Source organism: Haematobia irritans, chromosome 1, assembly GCF_050003625.1.
Source record: "Haematobia irritans isolate KBUSLIRL chromosome 1, ASM5000362v1, whole genome shotgun sequence".
Lineage (NCBI taxonomy): Eukaryota > Metazoa > Arthropoda > Insecta > Diptera > Muscidae > Haematobia > Haematobia irritans.
In genome coordinates this window covers 260,955,904-260,978,479 of record NC_134397.1, presented here as the reverse complement: position 1 = coordinate 260,978,479, position 22,576 = coordinate 260,955,904, and the positions used below count along the sequence as shown (strand labels likewise).

The window sequence follows — 22,576 nt, the reverse complement described above, 5'->3', positions numbered from 1 at the left end:
TACAATTGCATGTTATATGAATAGCCAGTTTTTTTTACCGAACTATTAAATAATGTGGCTAAAAAACTGAAGTCTTTATTTTTAACGTAACTTCAAAATTATTCTTCTTTTACACAGTTTTCTAAATAAATTTAAATTTTTAAAATTTGTATAATTGTATCGATCCAATTTTCGATTGACAAAAAATTTGCCATAGAAAAATGTTTCCACATTTTTTAAATAAAATCCGCAATAATTAATACTGATTACAACAGGCAAACGGCCGTAGTTAGATAGTATTATGGCGATTTTGATTGGTAAAAAAGGTGCAAAATTCTCGAAATTGATTGCAAAATATAAAGGACACTGTCACAGCTTTTGGGTCCTGTATTCCAATGTTAGGAATTTACAATAATTTTGGAATGACACTATTATTTTGGGGAAAATACAATGACGAAAAGAGGCAACATATTTTTTGTGCGACACGAAAGCACTTTGTATGGTCGAAAATCGATATTTCAATGTCAACTTCTTACCATCACCATACTACACAGAAAGAAATTTCACGAAAATTTGTCCAATTAAAATTTTAATTGAGTTTTAGAAAATTTTCAATTAAAATTTTAATTGATTCAACAAATGGTTTAATTGAAACTAAAATCAATCAATTAATAGCATCAATTAATTTTTTAATGGACCTTCAATTAACTTTTAAATTGATACTATAATTTCTGTGATTGAAGACATTTCAATTAAAAAATTAATTGGATCAATTAATTTCGCGATTGAATCAGAAAAAAAATTGTTTTGTGTGTATAGGATTTAATTTTTTTTTTTGGAAAATATTAAATCTTAAAACAAATGTTTATTTTAAAAATTTCAAATGGCATTGCACCAAATTAACCACATCGTATGTTAATACAAAAATCAAACCTATCGCTATTGGGATAATCCAACCAACTTATGTGTATACAGTTCAGGTATATTTGCCATAACATAGATGAACATAAATAAACCAAAAGCAGAAATTCATTAAACGGGGTTTCAGTGCCTCCCATATATCAGGAGCCATGATTCGATGTATTTCAAGGATAACTATACCCCATAAAACCAAATAGAATTCAATGCTAAATGTGGTCCAACACAAACGTATTTGGCCAAATAAAAGCCCCAAAAACGTCTCTAATTAGACAAATGATGCTATGGAAAATTACTCGAACGTGAATGCATTCAGGCATAAACAAAACATCTGGAGAGGAAGTTTTGGAATAAATGGAATGGAAGACAATTGATTCTCTATTTGGTGGTATAAAGAACTTTAATTACTTGGATTGTATTTGTTTGTATGTGAGGTATTTAGTAAATCACAAATGGCTTTGTTAAGAGATTCTTAGGAATGATACGTGTGTTATTTGGGCTAATTGGCAGAGCGAAATTCATAAGAAATGCAATGGAAAAGAAAATTCTTTGAATCGCACAAAAAATTTTTTCTTTTTCTTTTTTTCTTTTTCCACAAAAAATTGATTTTTTATGGAAATTGTGATTCTTTGGAAAAAATATAATATTTCAAATTCTATACAGATGAAGCAAAACCACACTGAAATTTTTATCGAAATGCGTTTATCTGACCCTTTAGTAGCGGAATTATTAGTAATAAAAAAATATTTAAGCTAGAAATAAACTAAAACAAGTAAGGAAAGTCTAAAGTCGGGCGGGGCCGACTATATTATACCCTGCACCACTTTGTAGATCTAAATTTTCGATACCACATCACATCAAATGTGTTGGGGGCTAAATGTGTTGGGGGCTATATATAAAGGTTTGTCCCAAATACATATATTTAAATATCACTCGATCTGGACAGAATTTCATAGACTTCTACAAAATCTATAGACTCAAAATTTAAGTCGACTAATGCACTAGGGTGGAACACAATGTTAGTAAAAAATAATACCCTGTTCCACAGTATGGCGCAGGGTATAAATATGGGAAACATTTAAATCTGAAGCAATTTTAAGGAAACTTCGCAAAAATTTATTTATGATTTATCGCTCGATATATATGTATTAGAAGTTTAGGAAAATTAGAGTCATTTTTACAACTTTTCGACTAAGCAGAGGCGATTTTAAAAGGGAAATGTTGGTAATTTGACCATTTTTGTCGAAATCAGAAAAACATATATATGGGAGCTATATCTAAATCTGAACCGATTTCAACCAAATTGGGCACGCATAGCTACAATGCTAATTCTACTCTCTGTGCAAAATTTAAACTAAATCGGAGTAAAAAATTGGCCTATGTGGTCATATGAGTGTAAATCGGGCGAAAGCTATATATGGGAGCTATATCTAAATCTGCACCGATTTCAATCAAATTTGGCACACTTGACTATACTGCTAACTGTATTCCTAGTGCAAAATTTCAACCAAATTGGGCCAAAACTCTGGCTTCTAGGACCATAATAGTCCATATCGAGCGAAAGATATATATGGGAGCTATATCTAAATCTGAACCGATTTCAATCAAATTTGGCACACATGACTATACTACTAATTGTACTCCTAGTGCAAAATTTCAACCAAACTGGGCCAAAACTCTGGCTTCTGAGGCCATATAAGTCCATATCGGGCGAAAGATATATATGGAAGCTATATCTAAATCTGAACCGATTTCAATCATATTTAGCACACATGACTATACTACTAATTGTACTCCTTGTGCAAAATTTCAAGCTAATCGGTATAAAACTCTGGCTTCTGGGTCCATATAAGTGCATATCGGGCGAAAGATATATATGGGAGCTATATCGAAATCTGAACCGATTTCAATCAAATTTGGCACACTGGACTATACTACTAATTGTACTCCTAGTGCAAAATTTCAACCAAATTGGGCCAAAACTCTGGCTTCTGAGGCCATATAAGTCCATATCGGGCGAAAGATATATATGGAAGCTATATCTAAATCTGAACCGATTTCAATCGTATTTGGCACACATGACTATACTACTAATTGTACTCCTTGTGCAAAATTTCAAGCTAATCGGGATAAAACTCTGGCTTCTGGGTCCATATAAGTGCATATCGGGCGAAATATATATATGGGAGCTATATCGAAATCTGAACCGATTTCAATCAAAGTTGGCACACATAACTATACTACTAATTGAACTCCTAGTGCAAAATTTCAACCAAATTGGGCCAAAACTCTGGCTTCTGGGGCCATATAAGTCCATATCGGGCGAAAAATATATATGGGAGCTATATCTAAATCTGAACCGATTTATTCCAAAATCAATAGGGTTCTATTCTGACCCAAAAACGGAACACGTGCCAAATTTGAAGGCGATTGCACTTACATTGCGACCTAGACTTTGATCACAAAAATGTGTTCACAGACAGACGGACGGACGGACGGACAGACGGACATGGTTATATCGACTCAGGGACCCACCCTGAGCACTATTGCCAAAGACACCATGTGTCTATCTCGTCTCCTTCTGGGTGTTACAAACATATGCACTAACTTATAATACCCTGTTCCACAGTGTGGCGCAGGGTATAATAAATCTGTTAGTGGCCAAATAAGTACTCAGCATACAAAAATGAAAATATATGGAGGTTAGGTGTACTCAGAAAATTTTTACAGTCAAGCGCTATTTGTGTTGTTTATAGCAACTCACCTACTTACGGACCAAAAATATCTCTATATTTTTCTCAAAATGAAAAAAGAAAAAAATAAATTTCGGTTATAGTCAAGAATATTGAGCTTGTAGCCAAGAAGTCAATTGAGGAGAGCGGGTTATATGGAGCCAATTGATTGATCGGCGCTGGGAAAATGGGCTCCGGGAAAATGAGTCCCAAAACCCAAATGAAACAGGGCCACAAATGTGGTGCGACGCTTTATAATGAATGTCAGCCCGAAAAAATAGCTGAAGTAGCTGAAGTAGGAAAATGAACCCAAAAATAAAATTAGGGTTAATTTTCATTTTTGAATTAGAGGACCGTGTGAAAATTAATCCTAACGGATAGAAAAATATGAAGTCTTAAGGAAGAATTAGAGTGCTACGTTGCCAAATGTCTGAAAATGAAAAAGGCCCACCAGCCAACGAAGCACAATACCAAAAAAGAAGAGTTTATTTTCATTTAAAATATTTCGGTTTGTTTTCATAATGCAAACGGGCCCCAAAAATAAAATGAAGTAAAAAACAAGTATATAAAGCAGTAAGTTCGGCCGGGCCGAATCTTAAATACCCACCACCATGAATCAAATATTATAGTTTCCTGTGAAAATTTCAGAGGGAATTGGTGATGACAAGATCAGTTCAACCAGTACACTTCCCGAAGATAAATTCAAAGATTTTATCAGATTCTGGATTTATAAGAACCATATTTGTTTGAGTTTTAGAGGAATCATAAACATCGTGTGCAAGTGTGCAAGAAAATGAAATGAAAATGAAATATCGCCTTAATTTAAAATCTAACATCTGTAGATTTGTACCCCCACTATTTAAATGATTACCATTAGTAAAATCTGGAAACTATAATTCAGTTTCAAGCAATTTTCATTATCAATGCACATGGACCGACATTCACAATTTTCGGCACACCTCTTTATGTTCCTAAAATACTTCTAGATTTAAAATTTCATGCAAATTTGAAAAAAAAAACTATGGTATCGGTCTATTTGGGAGATAAACCAAAACATGGACCAATACACGCCATTTTCGGCACACCTCTTTATAGTAGTAAAATACCTGTAGATTTATCATTTCAGGCCAATTGGATAAAAACTACGTATTCTAGAAGCCTAATTGTATTCACCTATTTGTATTCCTAAAAACCTAAAGATTTTCGATTTCAGGAAAAGTGGACAACAATTACGGTTTCTAGAAGCCCAAAAAGTAATCGGTCTATCCGATGGCTATATCAAAACATGGACCTATACTCACCATTTTCGGCATACCTCTATATGGTGCTAAAATACCTCTAGATTTCCAATTTGGGGCAAGTTGAATAAAAACTACGGTTTCTATAAGACCAAGAATGAAATTTGGAGATCGGTTTATATGGGGGCTATATAAAAACATGGTCCGATACTCATCATTTTCAGCACACCTCTTTAGGGTTTTAAAATACCTCTAGATTTCTAATTTCAGGCAAATTGGATAAAAACTACAGATTTTAGATTTATATATGGGGGCTATACCAAAATATGGACCGATACTCACCATTTTCGGCACACGTCTTTATGGTCCTAAAATACCTCTAGATTTCCAATTCCAGGCAAGTTGGATAAAAACTACGGATTCTATAAGCCCAAGACCCCAAATCGGGAGATCGGTCTATATGGGGGATATACCAAAACCTAGACCGATACTCACCATTTTTAACACACCTCTTTATGGTCCTAAAATACCTCTAGATTTCAAATTTCAGCCAAATTGGATAATAACTACGGATTCTAGAAGCCCAAGAAGTAAAATCGGGAAATCGGTCTATATGGGAGCCACCCTGGTGCAATGGATAGCATGCCCGCCTTGCATACACAAGGTCGTGGGTTCGATTCCTGCTTCGACCGAACACCAAAAAGTTTTTCAGCGGTGGATTATCCCACCTCGGTAATGCTGGTGACATTTCTGAGGTTTTCAAAGCTTCTCTAAGTGGTTTCACTGAAATGTGGAACGCCGTGCAGACTCGGCTATAAAAAGGAGGTCCCTTGTCATTGAGCTTAACATGGATTCGGGCAGCACTCAGTGATAACAGAGAAGTTCACTAATGTGGTATCACAAGTCTAAGTGAGCCTGATACATCGGGCTGCCACTTAACCTAACCTATGGGGGCTATATCTAAACATCAACCGATAGTCACCATTTTTGGCACACCTCTTTATGGTGCTAAAATTTCAGGCGAACTGGATAGAAACTATCGATTCTAGAAGCCCTAGAAATATAATCGGGAGATCGGTCTATATGGGGGCTATACCAAAACATGGACCGATACTCACCATTTTTGGCACACCTCTTTGTGGTCATAAAATACCTCTAGATTTCCAATTTCAAGCAAATAGGATAGAAACTAAGGTTTTTATAAGTCCAAGACCCCAAATCGGGAGGTCGGTTTATATGGGGACTATATCAAAACTTGGACCGATATAGCCCATCTTCGAACTTGACCTGCCTGAAGACAAAGGCGAGTTTGTGTGAAATTCCAGCACGATTGCATTATTATTGAAGACTGTAGCGTGATTACAACAGACAGACAGCCAGACAGACAGACGGACAGACGGACATGGCGATATCGCCATAGAATTTCTCTCTGATCAAGAATATATATACTTTGTATAGTCGGAAATCGATATTTCGATGTGTTATAAACGGAATGACAAACTTATTATACCCCGTCACCATTCTATGGTGGTGGGTATAAAAAACGGTGTTATTGTTTTCCATATAATTTTTGTGGCCCTGGTTCAGGTTTTGGGGCTAATTTTCATAAATTTTGACAAAGGTTTCTATTGAAATAAAATAATGACCAAATGTTCTATACAAATAAAATTTCGAAAAAATGTTTGGTAAAATTTCTATATAAATAAAATTTTTAAAAAATTTTCTATAGAAATAAAATTTGACAAAATTTTCTATAAAAATAAAATTTTGACAAAATTTTCTACGGAAATAAAATTTTGACAAAGTTTTCTATATAAATAACATTTTGATAAGATTTTCTACAGAAATAAAATTTTGACATTTTCTATAGAAATAATCTTTTCACAACATTTTCTATTGAAATAAAATTTTGACAAAATTTTCTATTGAAATAAAATTTTGACAAAAATTTCCATAGAGATAAAATTTTGACAAAATTTTCTAGAGAAATAAAATTTTTTCCATAAAAATAAAATTTTGACAAAAAAAACTTGATTAAATTTTCTATAGAAAAAAAAACAAAAATTTCTATAGAATATTAAAATTTTGACAAAATTTTCTATGGAAATAAAATTTTGACAAAATTCTCTATATGAATACAACTTTGAAAAAAATTTTATAGAAACAAAATTTTGAAAAAATGTTTTATAGAAATACAATTTTGGCAAAATTTTCTATAGAAATAAACTTTTGACTGAATTTTCAATAGAAATAAAAAATTGACAAAAATGTTCTATAGAATATTAAAATTTTGACAAAATTTTCTATGGAAATAAAGTTTTGACAACATTTTCTACAGAAATAAAATTTTGACAAAACTTTCTATAGGAATAAAATTTCGACAAAATTTTCTATAGAATTAAAATTTTGATAAAATTTTTAATAGAAAAAAATTGAAAAAATTTTCTATAGAACAAAAAATTGAAAAAGATTTCTATAGAAATAAAATTTGACAAAATTTTCTATAAAAATAAAATTTTGACAAAATTTCTATGAAAATAAAACTTTGACAAATTTTTCTATGAAAAAAAACTTTGACAAATTGTTGATGGAAATAAAACTTTGACAAATTTTTCTATGGAAATAAAATTGTGACAAAATTTTCTATATAAATAAAATTTTGACAAGATTTTCTACAGAAATAAAATTTTGACAATATTTTCTATTGAAATAAAATTTTGAAAAATTTTTCTATAGAAATAAAATTTTGACAAAATTTTCTACAAAAATTAAATTTTTTTCCATAAAAATAAAATTTTGAAAAAAAATTTGTTTTTTTTTTTTTGAAACAGAAACTAGACAAAAATTTTTATAAAAATAAAATTTTGACAAAATTTTCTATAGGAATACAACTTTGAGGAATGTGGTAATTCCGAAACGTGCGTTCATCCAACCATCTTGCAGTCTATGGAAATAAAATTTTGACAATATTTTCTAAGGAAATAAAATTTTGACAAAATTTTCTATAGGAATACAACTTTGAAAAAAATTTTATAGAAATAAAATTTTGACAAAATTTTACGTTGAAATAAAATTTTGACAAAATTTTCCATAGAGATAAAATTTTGACAAAATTTTCTAGAGAAGTAAAATTTTTTCCATAAAAATAAAATTTTGAAAAAAATAGTTTTTTTTTGAAACAAAAACTTGACTCAATTTTCTATAGAAATTAAACTTTGACAATATTTTCTATAGAATATAAAAATTTTGACAAAATTTTCTATGGAAATAAAATTTTGACAATATTTTATAAGGAAATAAAATTTTGACAAAATTTTCTATAGGAATACAACTTTGAAAAAAAATTATAGAAATAAAATTTGGACAAACTTTTTTATAGAAATAAAATTTTGGCAAAATTTTCTATAGAAATAAACTTTTCATTGAATTTTCAATAGAAATAAAAATTTGACAAAATGTTCTATAGAATATTAAAATTTTGACAAAATTTTCTATGGAAATAAAGTTTTGACAAAATTTTCTACAGAAATAAAATTTTGACAAAATTTTCTATAGAAATAAAATTTTGATAAAATTTTCAATAGAAAAAAAATTGAAAAAATTTTCTATAGAACAAAAAATTGAAAAAAATTTCTATAGAAATAAAATTTGACAAAATTTTCTATAAAAATAAAATTTTGACAAAATTGCTATGGAAATGACACTTTGACAAATTTTTCTATGAAAAAAAAACTTTGACAAATTTTTCTATGGAAATAAAACTTTGACAAATTTTTCTATGGAAATAAAATTTTGACAAAATTTTCTATATAAATAAAATTTTGACAAGATTTTCTACAGAAATAAAATTTTGACAACATTTTCTATTAAAAAAAAAAATTGAAAAATTTTTTCTATAGAAACAAAATTTTGACAAAATTTTCTACAAAAATTAATTTTTTTTCCATAAAAATAAAATTTTGAAAAAATTTTGTATTTTTTTTGAAACAGAAACTTGACAAAAATTTTTATAGAAATAAAATTTTGTCAAAATTTTCTACGGAAATAAAATTTTGACAAAATTTTCTATAGGAATATAACTTTGAGGAATGTGGTAATTCCGAAACGTGCGTTCATCCAACCATCTTGCAGTCTATAGGGCTTTGTCCAAATAAATTTGACAAATATTCTTTTCCTATTTTGGTTAAGCTACATGCATGGTTTTAAGCTGAAATCGAAAAAAAAAAACAACAACAATGCTTAAAGAACAAAACCAATAATAACAAAACGAATGATAAAAATAAAATTTTGACAAAATTTTCTATGGTACTAAAATTTTAAAAAAATTTTCTATAGAAAAAAACTTTGGCCTAAATATACAATAGAAATAAAATTTTGACAAAATTTTTCTATGGAAATAAAATTTTGACGAAATTTTCTAAGGAAATAAAATGTTGACAAAGTTTCTTATAGGAATACAACTTTGAAAAAAAAAATTATAGAAATAACATTTTGACAAATGTTTTTATAAACGCTCACAAAAAATCGCTTCTGTAACATATACTCCCAAACATATTTTTCTTCAAGCATATACATTTTTGGGTATTGCCCAAACATTTATATGTTTGATCTCTTCCAATATATAATATGTTTGAAAGCATATTGGTCTAAACAATATATGTTTGGGTAGTCTAAGTTCCAAACATTTTGTATTTTTGCATCCAAATGCAATAATGTTGTCTTCCAAAAAACAATATGTTATTATGTGAACATATAATATGTTTGTAAGCATTTTGCACCCAAAAATATTATATGCTTAAAAAAAATTCTCCCAAACAATATTGTGCTCAAAATTTTATTTATTTATTTATATATTTACAATCATAATGAATTATGAAAATAAACAGGTAATATAGGTGCTAACAACATAGGTTTTCGACCTGAATGCTCAACATTTTGTTTCTGCCTAATTGTATATTCCCCCACATCTTTCTCACTTCCACGAGATTTTTTAGTTATTAGCACTTTTTTCTGTGATACAAACATTGTAGAAGAAATTATTCAATTTTATGATTTTTTTTATTTTAATTTTACCTTTTGCCGGACGGGGATTCGAACAGCGGACCACACAGTTTGTAAGGATCAAAGAAGTAGCAGATCAATTGCCCAAGGAAAAATAAAATCTTAATTTTGTAATAACAAGCAACAACCACCAACTTAATTCAATATCGCTCCCTGTTAAATAGCGCTCCAAGCTACTAAACACATATATGTTTATAGGCTATTTCTAAATTAATATATGTTTGCATCCAAGCATATTATATTTACAAACATTTTATGTCCCAAACATAATATGTTCTAACATATTAACATATATGTCCCAAACATGTTATGCTAATTTATGAACATTATATGCTTGCACTCAAAAATATTGTGTTTAAAAATTTGTATTCCAAACATATAATGTTTATAGCCAAACATATGAAAAACAGTCTTTGTCATCCGTGTAGAAATAAAATTTTGGCAAAATTTTCTATAGAAATTAATTTTTGACTAAGTTTTCAATAGAAATAAAATTTTGACAAAATTTTCTATAGGAATACAATTAAAAAAAAATTATAGAAATAAAATGTTAACAATTTTTTTTATAGAAATAAAATTTTGGCAAAATTTTTTATAGAAATAAACTTTTGACTAAATCTTTAATAGAGATGGACCACCTTTTTATACGATTTTTGTTTAAACTACAGTAAAAAACAAAAAATTTTCTCAAAAAGTCTAATTAGTTTTGTCGCGATCGAGTCAGCTTTAAATACATGGGAATATAAGTCTTGATATATCGAACCCTACAAATTTGATAGATTTGATTGATAGATAGATTGAGATAGTATCGAAAATGTAAATGTACAAAGTGGTGCAGGGTACATTATAGTCAGTCCCGCTCGACTTTATACTTTCCTTACTTGTTTTAATAATGGACTCAATATAAGTGGTATACTAATCTTGTAGGTTAAAAGTCAAGTATAGCTCCTAATATCAAGCATTTAGGTTCAGATTGAAATAAAGCTCCCATAAACCTATAAACCACTTAATTTTCTTATATATGGAAATACGGTTTATCTCCCGAACCTATTTCAATGATATCCCACAAATGTTTACTAATTCACTAAGTGTGGTTTAGGGTATTATATAGTTGGGCCGCCCTACTTTCTACTTTAATCACTTGTTTTATTTTCTTTTACAATTTCATTTCAATGAATCGTCAGTCGTTCTGAGATACAACATGGTGGCCTCGTGGTGGTCTAAATATGTTTCCCAATTTACCTTACTCAATAGTAATATCTATTGTGAGTAAAGGATTTTCAACTGCACTTACAGGAAACTTTAATCCTTTAAAATTGACTTAATTGTATGAGTTTCATAATGGAGTGGAATGACCACCTTCAAAAAATTTAAAAATCCACCCAAAACTTTAAAAAAAATGATATTTTAATATGAAAAACTTATTTTGCCCATATCTCCTTAAATATGCGTCCTAGAGCGAAAAGGACTTTAATTCGTGACCACCCCCCAAAAAATTGAAAAATCCACCCAAAACCTAAAAAAATTTAAATTTTTATATGAAAAACTTCTTTTGCCCATATCTCCTTAAATATGCGTCCTAGAGCGAAAAGGACTTTAATTCGTGAACACCCTCAAAAAATTGAAAAATCCACACAAAACCTAAATAAAATTGAAATTTTTATATGAAAAACTTCTTTTGCCCATATCTCCTTAAATATGCGTCCTAGAGCGAAAAGGACTTTAATTCGTGACCACCCCCAAAAATTGAAAAATCCACCCAAAACCTAAAAAAATTGAAATTTTTATATGAAAAACTTATTTTGCCCATATCTCCTTAAATATGCGTCCTAGAGCAAAAAGGACTTTAATTCGTGACCACCCCCAAAAAATTGAAAAATCCACCCAAAACCTAAAAAAATTTAAATTTTTATATGAAAAACTTCTTTTGCCCATATCTCCTTAAATATGCGTCCTAGAGCGAAAAGGACTTTAATTCGTGAACACCCTCAAAAAATTGAAAAATCCACACAAAACCTAAATAAAATTGAAATTTTTATATGAAAAACTTCTTTTGCCCATATCTCCTTAAATATGCGTCCTAGAGCGAAAAGGACTTTAATTCGTGACCACCCCCAAAAATTGAAAAATCCACCCAAAACCTAAAAAAATTGAAATTTTTATATGAAAAACTTCTTTTGCCCATATCTCCTTAAATAAGCGTCCTAGAGCGAAAAGGACTTTAATTCGTGACCACCCTCAAAAAATTGAAAAATCCACCCAAAACCTAAAAAAATTGAAATTTTTATATGAAAAACTTATTTTGCCCATATCTCCTTAAATATGCGTCCTAGAGCAAAAAGGACTTTAATTCGTGACCACCCCCAAAAAATTGAAAAATCCACCCAAAACCTAAAAAAATTGAAATTTTTATATGAAAATCTTCTTTTGCTCATATCTCCTTAAATATGCGTCCTAGAGCGAAAAGGACTTTAATTCGTGACCACCCTCAAAAAATTGAAAAATCCACCCAAAACCTAAAAAAATTGAAATTTTTATATGAAAAACTTATTTTGCCCATATCTCCTTAAATATGCGTCCTAGAGCAAAAAGGACTTTAATTCGTGACCACCCCCAAAAAATTGAAAAATCCACCCAAAACCTAAAAAAATTGAAATTTTTATATGAAAAACTTCTTTTGCCCATATCTCCTTAAATATGCGTCCTAGAGCGAAAAGGACTTTAATTCGTGACCACCCCCAAAAAATTGAAAAATCCACCCAACACCTAAAAAAAATTGAAATTTTTATATGAAAAACTTCTTTTGCCCATATCTCCTTAAATATGCGTCCTAGAGCGAAAAGGACTTTAATTCGTGACCACCACCAAAAATTTGAAAAATCCGCCCAAAACCTAAAAAAATTGAAATTTTTATATGAAAATCTTCTTTTGCCCATATCTCCTTAAATATGCGTCCTAGAGCGAAAAGGACTTTAATTCGTGACCACCCCCAAAAAATTGAAAAATCCACCCAAAACCTAAAAAAATTGAAATTTTTATATGAAAATCTTCTTTTGCTCATATCTCCTTAAATATGCGTCCTAGAGCAAAAAGGACTTTAATTCGTGACCACCTACAAAAAATTGAAAAATCCACCCAAAACCAAAAAAAATTTGAAATTTTTATATGAAAAACTTCTTTTGCCCATATCTCCTTAAATATGCGTCCTAGAGCGAAAAGGACTTTAATTCGTGACCACAAAAAATTGAAAAATCCACCCAAAACGTAAAAAAAATTAAATTTTTTATATGAAAAATTTATTTTGCCAATATCTCCTTAAATATGCGTCCTACAGCGAAAAGGACTTTAATTCGTGACCACCCCCAAAAAATTGAAAAATCCACCCAAATCCTAAAAAAAATTTAAATTTTTATATGAAAAACTTCTTTTGCCCATATCTCCTAAACTAAGCGTCTTAGAGCGAAAAGGACTTTAATTCGTGACCGCCCCCAAAAAATTGAAAAATCCACCCAAAAACCTAAAAAAAATTGAAATTTTAATATGAAAAACTTCTTTTGCCCATATCTCCTTAAATATGCGTCCTAGAGCGAAAGGGACTTTAATTCGTGACCACCCCGAAAAAATTTAAAAATCCACCCAAAACTTAAAAAAATTGAAATTTTTATATGAAAAACTTCTTTTGCCCATATCTCCTTAAATATGTGTCCTAGAGCGAAACGGACTTTAATTCGTGACCACCCACAAAAAATTGAAAAATCCACCCAAAACCTAAAAAAATTGAAATTTTTATATGAAAAACTTCTTTTGCCCATATCTCCTAAACTAAGCGTCCTAGAGCGAAAAGGACTTTAATTCGTGACCACCACCAAAAAATTGAAAAATCCGCCCAAAACCTAAAAAATTTAAATTTTTATATAAAAAACTTCTTTTGCCCATATCTCCTAAACTAAGCGTCCTAGAGCGAAAAGGACTTTAATTCGTGACCACCACCAAAAAATTTAAAAATCCACCCAAAACTTAAAAAAATTGAAATTTTTATATGAAAAACTTCTTTTGCCCATATCTCCTTAAATATGTGTCCTAGAGCGAAACGGACTTTAATTCGTGACCACCCACAAAAAATTGAAAAATCCACCCAAAACCTAAAAAAATTGAAATTTTTATATGAAAAACTTCTTTTGCCCATATCTCCTAAACTAAGCGTCCTAGAGCGAAAAGGACTTTAAATCGTGACCACCCACAAAAAAATTAAAAATCCACCCAAAACCTAAAAAAATTTAAATTTTTATTTGAAAAACTTCTTTTGCCCATATCTTCTAAACTAAGCTCCTAGAGCGAAAAGGACTTTAATTCGTGACCACCCACAAAAAATTTAAAAATCCACCCAAAACCTAAAAAAATTGAAATTTTTATATGAAAATCTTCTTTTGCCCATATCTCCTTAAATATGCGTCCTAGAGCAAAAAGGACTTTAATTCGTGACCACCCACAAAAAATTGAAAAATCCACCCAAAACCTAAAAAAAAATTTAATTTTTTATATGAAAAACTTATTTTGCCCATATCTCCTAAACTAAGCGTCCTAGAGTGAAAAGGACTTTAATTCGTGACCACCCTCAAATTGGAAAATCCACCCAAAACCTAAAAAAAATTTAAATTTTTATATGAAAAACTTATTTTGCCCATATCTCCTAAACTAAGCGTCCTAGAGCGAAAAGGACTTTAATTCGTGACCACCCTCAAAAAATTGAAAAATTCACCCAAAACCTAAAAAAATTGAAATTTTTATATGAAAAACTTATTTTGCCCATATCTCCTTAAATATGCGTCCTAGAGCGAAAAGGACTTTAATTCGTGACCACCCCCAAAAAATTGAAAAATCCACCCAAAACCTAAAAAAATTTAAATTTTTATATGAAAAACTTATTTTGCCAATATCTCCTAAACTAAGCATCCTAGAGCGAAAAGGACTTTAATTCGTGACCACCCACAAAAAATTGAAAAATCCACCCAAAACCTAAAAAAATTTGAAATTTTTATATGAAAATCTTCTTTTGCCCATATCTCCTTAAATATGCGTCCTAGAGCAAAAAGGACTTTAATTCGTGACCACCTACAAAAAATTGAAAAATCCACCCAAAACCTAAAAAAAATTGAAATTTTTATATGAAAAACTTCTTTTGCCCATATCTCCTTATATATGCGTCCTAGAGCGAAAAAGACTTTAATTCGTGACCACCCTCAAAAAATTGAAAAATCCACCCAAAACCTAAAAAAATTTGAAATTTTTATATGAAAAACTTCTTTTGCCCATATCTCCTAAACTAAGCGTCCTAGAGCGAAAAGGACTTTAAATCGTGACCACCCACAAACAAATTAAAAATCCACCCAAAACCTAAAAAAATTTAAATTTTTATATGAAAAACTTCTTTTGCCCATATCTTCTAAACTAAGCTCCTAGAGCGAAAAGGACTTTAATTCGTGACCACCCACAAAAAATTTAAAAATCCACCCAAAACCTAAAAAAATTGAAATTTTTATATGAAAATCTTCTTTTGCCCATATCTCCTTAAATATGCGTCCTAGAGCAAAAAGGACTTTAATTCGTGACCACCCACAAAAAATTGAAAAATCCACCCAAAACCTAAAAAAAAATTAATTTTTTATATGAAAAACTTATTTTGCCCATATCTCCTAAACTAAGCGTCCTAGAGCGAAAAGGACTTTAATTCGTTACCACCCTCAAATTGGAAAATCCACCCAAAACCTAAAAAAAATTTAAATTTTTATATGAAAAACTTATTTTGCCCATATCTCCTAAACTAAGCGTCCTAGAGCGAAAAGGACTTTAATTCGTGACCACCCTCAAAAAATTGAAAAATTCACCCAAAACCTAAAAAAATTGAAATTTTTATATGAAAAACTTATTTTGCCCATATCTCCTTAAATATGCGTCCTAGAGCGAAAGGGACTTTAATTCGTGACCACCCCCAAAAAATTGAAAAATCCACCCAAAACCGAAAAAAAATTAAATTTTTATATGAAAAACTTCTTTTGCCCATATCTCCTTAAATATGCGTCCTAGAGCGAAAAGGACTTTAATTCGTGACCACCCTCAAAAAATTGAAAAATCCACCCAAAACCTAAAAAAATTGAAATTTTAATATGAAAAACTTCTTTTGCCCATATCTCCTTAAATATGCGTCCTAGAGCGAAAGGGACTTTAATTCGTGACCACCCTCAAAAAATTGAAAAATCCACCCAAAACCTAAAAAAATTAAAATAAAAAATTTAATCGCAAGATCATCATGACATACAGTTTTTCCACAAGAGCCATTGCTCAACTATGTATAATGCTAACCAAAGACCTAAGTGTTATGCACGTTTCCTTATAATCAATTGGCTGATTTGTAAAAGTTTTCAATAAACTATTCTATACTCCTCACAGTTTGCCATCTTCAATGGTTTCTTCGAACACCAACAAACTCTCAATTTTTATTACAAAATCTCGGTAAAAGTTTTCTGGTATCCCTTTCCCCTTCTAATGCCTTACACAATTCTCAGATAGACCATGGACCAACTTTTATTGTATATTCAATGAATTTTCATTCATCCATAAGCAGCTTAACTCAGCTCATTTCCTCTATTGTTTTGGGTATATTCATCCTTATGAACATTATGGCAAGCAAATCCTATTGACCACTGCCGCCAATGCCAAATACCAACGTCAATCATCTTTCGTTGTTATTGTTTTTTTTTTTTGTTTGCATTCATGGGATGGGATACTTACATGTATTCTTGGTTTGAGTGATTCGTTGAACCATCCGGCCATTCTTGAAAGCATACCGTACGAATGCCATCCTTGCTGATAATTTCCTCGGTGGTATAGAAAAGTAACATGGGACATGATATGACAGCCGATGCTATCCAGATGACTGCAGCTATGCCCAGATTACTGCGTTTACTCATTCGTGGCTTCAAAGGCTTCATTATGGCCACATACCTGGAATGGGAAATAAGAGGTGGTAAGTTGGGAATGATAAAATGATAAAGTTGCCAAATAGCATTACATCGACCTATTGCGAGGCCTGCAATGGCATACGCCAAACTGCTCCACCATTGCAGTTTCCTGTAAGAGATCTACCAGATTTTTTTTCCGTTCTGCTAATTGAAACTATGGTGTGGGGCTTTTAAAATGTAAGTTACCTTAAGTAACTCAATAACAGCATATATCTGTTTTGGATATTTTCACAGAATTTCCCTTTTTCGCTTACTTGAACAATGTATCGGTAAAGTATCAACTGAGCAGAGAATACTGAAAAGAGGGGAATTTTTTTTTTTGATAGATCCATCAACAAAAGTGAAGCAAGGCAATTGAAGCAAAACAAGTGAAACCCGCTCAGCTTAAAAATCTCTAAGTTTTAAAAATCTTTAATAAATTACAAATACACAAGTTTTCGGCTAGATGCATTGTCCAATGTAGACACTTATCATTGTATCCATTAGAGGGTGTAATGGAAAATCTGGTATTATTTTGAAGCATTCTTATCCCCATTTTCAGAAAGCTCCGTTAGTGCTACGTTAGCTAACGAACTTCTAAACCGTACTATGGAGATGTTTCTCATCTTGCTTATATAATCCATAGGCCAGTTATGAAGTTAACTACTAAAAATTTTTCAGTTAAAGTTAACCGGAGAGAATATATTTACTTTCTGTTAACTGGGAGTTAAAGTCTAACGGAAATACATGAAAATGGCCGTTAGTACACTCATAGAAAAAATCATGCACGGCGTGGTCATTTCAAAACGATTCGTTCATGAAAGTGAATCAACACACATGTGGTGTCAAACTGTGAACAGGCGGTGTCAATTTGGCAACGATAAAATGACACCATGCGTTGTCAAAACAATAACGAGCGTTCATGATCTGACAACGTTATGCAAACGACTTTATAAATAAAATTAAAAAAAAGATCGGCTAGCGTGACTCGAACCTGTATTTTCTGCACCATACGCGTTAACAGTCGCCTTAGCACATTGCACCACCGAGGGAGTTGCCATAATAACGTCTAACGATTATTTTAAGACTTTTCATGGTGGCCAACGAAAAACGAATGCCGTTCATGAAATCGTGAACGCCCGTGGACGAAATTGTGAACATTCCGTTTTGATTTTTTGTGAACGTTTCCGTTTCATTTTATCACCGTCCGTTCACGACTACGGAACGTAATTTTTTCTATTAGTGTAGTAAATGTTAATGACTTCGAAAAGAAGTTAAGGTGATAAACTGTTTGCCAATAGCATTTGTGCCTTACCGTATGCTTGGGAATAATGGCTTACCATCACCGGATCAGATCAGATTTTCCACCATATACCAGATTTTCATTAGTACTGTCACGTAGCACATATCCTCTCATATAGAAATAAGGGGATAGAAATAAAATTTTAACAAAATTTTCTATAGAAATAAAATTATGACAAAATTTTCAATTGAAATAAAATTTTGACAAAATCTTGTTTAGAAAAACAATCTTGATAAACATTTTTTATAGAAATGAAATTTTGACAAAATTTACAATAGAAATAAAATTTCGAGAAAATTTTCCATACAAGTAAACTTTTGACAAAATTTTCTATAGAAATAAAATTTTGACAAAATTTTCTATAGAAATAACATTTTGACAAAATTTTCTCTACAAATAAAATTTTGACAAAAAATTTCTATAGAAATAAAATTTAGACAAAATTTTCCATAAAAATAAAATTTTGATAAAATTTTCTAAAGCAAGAAATTTTTTACAAAATTTTTTAAAGCAATAAAATGTTAACAAAAATTTTTAAAGCAATAAAATGTTGACAAAGTTTTCGTGGAAATAAAATTTTGACTAAATTTTGCATAGAAGTAAAATTATGACAAAATTTTCTATAGAAATAAAATTTTTATAAAATTTTCTACAGAAATCAAATTTTGGGAAAATCTTATAAGATTTCGACAAAATTTTCTATAGACATAAAATTTTAACAGAATCTTTTGTAAAAATTAAATTTTCTAGAGAAATAAAATTTAAAAAAAAAAATTCTAAAGATATAAAAATGTTGAGAAAATTTCTATAGAAATACAATTTTGTCAAAATTTTCTATAGAAATAAAATTTTAACAAGATTTTGTATAAAATAAAATTTTGACAAAATTCTCTATAGAAATAAAATTATGACAAAATTTTCTATAGAAATAAAATTTTGACAAAATTTTCAATAGAAATAAAATTTTGACAAAATTTTCTATAGAAATAAAATTTTGAAAAAAATTGCTATGGAAATAAAATTATGACAAAATTTTCTAAAGTAATAAAATTTTGACAACATTTTCTATTGAAATAAAATTTGACAAAATTTTCTATTAAAATAAAATTTTTGATAAAATTTTCTATTGAAATAAAATTTTGACAAAATTTTCTAATGCAATAAAATTTTGACAACATTTTCTATAGAAAATAAATTTGACAAAATTTTCTATACACAAAAAAACATATTCTGATGCAATAACGAAATTAATTGATCCAATTAAACATTTAAATTGAAAATTCTTCAATCGCAGAAATGAGATTTGTTAAAAAATTAATTGAATGTCAATTAAAAAATTAATTAATCCAATTGATACTTTTAATTTTTCTGATTGATTTTTGTTTCAATTAAAAATTTTTTGAATCAATGAAATTTTTAATTGAGTATTTTTAAAACTCAATTAAGACTTTAATTTGAACTCTTTCTGTGTAAATATAAAATGTTGATAAAGTTTTTATAAAATTTTCTATTGAAATAAAATTATGACAAAATTTTCTATAGAAATAAAATTATGACAAAACTTTCTATAGAAATAAAAAAATTTTGACAATATAGAAATAAAATTTTTAAAAAATGTTCTATAGAAATAAAATCTTGACAAAATTTTCTATAGAAATTAAATTTTGACAAAATTTTCTATAAAAATAAAATTTTGGTAAAATTTTCTATAGAAATAAAATTTTGACAAAATTTTTATAGAACAAGTATATACGGCCGTAAGTTCAGCCAGGCCGAATCTTATTTACCCTCCACCATGGATTGCGTAGCAACTTCTACCAAAGAATGTCATCCACAATCGAGTTACTTGGGTTGTGGTATCTTAAAACTTCTTAACATCGTTTTCTAAATTGTGAGTTAGTTCATATGATTATGGACTGATATGGACCATTTTTGGTATGGTTCTTAAATATCATATACTTCCACCACGTACAAAATTTCAACCAGAGCGGATGAATTTTGCTTCTCCAAAAGGCACCGGAGGTCAAATCTGGTGATCGGTTTATATGGGGGCCATACATAATTATGGACTGATATGAGCCAATTCCTGCATGGTTGTTGGATACCATATACTAACATCACGTACCAAATGTCAACCGAATCGGATGAATTTTGCTCCTCCAAAGGGCTCCGGAGTTCAAATCTGGGGATCGGCTATATATAATTATGGGCCGATTTCGACCAATTTTTGCATGAGTCTTTGAGGCCATATATTAACACCACTTACCAAATTTCAACTGAATCAGATGAATTTTGGTCTTCCAAGAGGCTCCGGAGGTCAAATCTGGTGATCGGTTTAATGGGTGCTATATATAATTATGGAATGATGTGGACCAATTTTTGCATTGTCATTAGAGATCATATACTAACACCATGTACCAGTCGGATCGGATGAAATTTGCTTCCATTAGAGGCTCCGCAAGCCAAATCAGGGGATCGATTTATATGGGGGCTATATATAATTACGGACCGATGTGGACCAATTTTTGCATGGTTGTTAGAGTCCATATACTAACACCATGTATCAAATTTCAGCCGGATCGGATGAAATTTGCTTCTCTTAGAGGGTCTGCAAGCCAAATTTGGGGGTCCCATTTGCAATACCATCCGACCTACATCAATAACAAGTACTTCTGCCAAGTTTAAAGTCGATAGCTTGTTTCGTTCGGAAGTTAGCGTGATTTCAAAGACGAACGGACGGACATATTCAGCTCGACTCAGAATTTCACCACGACCCAGAATATATATACTATATGGGGTCTTAGAGCAATATTTCGATGTGTTACAAACGGAATGACAAAGTTTATATAAAGCTCATCCTATGGTGGAGGGTATAAAAAAAATTGACAATATTTTTTATATATATAAAAAATTTTCTATAGATATAAAATTTGAAAAAAAATTTCTATAGATTTAAAATTTGGACAAAATTTTCTATAAAAATAAAATTTTGACAAAATTTTCTATAAAAATAAAATTTGGACAAAATTTTCTATAAAAATAAAATGTGACAGAATTTTCTATAAAAATAAAATTTTGACAAAATGTTCTATATAAATGAAATTATTACAAAATTTTCGATAGTAATAAAAATTCGACAAATAGAAATACAATTTTGACAAAATTTTCTATAGAAGTACAATTTTGAAAAAATTGACAAAAAATTTTGACAAAATTTCTACAGAAATAAAATTTTGACAAAAGTTTTCATAAAATAAAGCTTTTACAAAATGTTCTATAGAAATAAATTGTTCACACAAATTACCCTAGGAATAAAATTTTGACAAAATTTACAATAGATATAAAATTTTCTATAGACATTAAATATTGAAAAAAATTTCTAAAGAAATGAAAGTTTGACAAAATTTTCTATAGAAATAAAATTTTGACAAAATTTTTCATAAAAGAAAGCTTTTACAAAATTTTCTATAGAAAAAAAATGTTGACACAATTTTCCCTAGGAATAAAATTTTGACAAAATTTTCTATAAAATAACATTTTCTATAGACATAAAATATTGACAAAATTTTCTATCGAATGAAAGTTGAATTTTTACAAAATTTTTTTATAGAAGTACAATTTTGAAAAAATTTGCATAGAAATAAAATTTTGAAAAAATTTGCATGGAAATAAAATTTTGACAACATTTTTCATAAAATAAAGCTTTTACAAAATTTTCTATAGAAATAAAATGTTCACACAATTTACACTAGGAATAAAATTTTGACAAAATTTACTATAGAAATAAAATTCTAATTATACAATTATTCTTCGAGCTTTATGGACAGATATAGATTAAGGAACATGGTTAATAGAGCCATTGAAAAGAAAACGCCAGATACCAAGGTGTTAGCATAAAGGGCCCAAAATTGAGTTATCTCCCCAGCCAGATCTATACTAAAGGCTGTGGAAAGGTTCATTCGCCCGAACCGAAACATGTACAATCCAGGCGAGTATAGATTGGTATCTGGCGTTTTCTTTTCAATGGCTCTATTAACCATGTTCCTTAATCTATATCTGTCCATAAAGCTCGAAGAATAATTGTATAATTAGATATAATGCATTTGGACCTCAATTGCCTGTTTCGGTATCAGGCTAGCATGAAATATAATAGAAATAAAATTTTCTATAGACATTAAATATTGAAAAATATTTCTAAAGAAATTAAAGTTTGACAAAATTTTCTATAGAAATAAAATTTTGGAAAATTTTTCTATAGAAATAACATTTTGGAAAAATTTTCTATAGAAATAACATTTTGACAAAATTTTCTATAACAATTAAATTTTGGCAAAACTTTCTACAGAA

General features: G+C 29.7%; 1 protein-coding gene across 1 annotated transcript in view; it reads right to left on the bottom strand.

The window, feature by feature from the left end:
- Window positions 1-22,576, bottom strand: part of TkR99D (Tachykinin-like receptor at 99D) — a 279,312-nt gene that overhangs the window by 57,409 nt on the left and 199,327 nt on the right. The window contains exon 5 of the mRNA XM_075291122.1: window positions 16,718-16,930. Coding sequence (XP_075147237.1) covers window positions 16,718-16,930 — 213 coding nt within the window. The remainder of the gene's footprint in view (window positions 1-16,717; window positions 16,931-22,576) is intronic.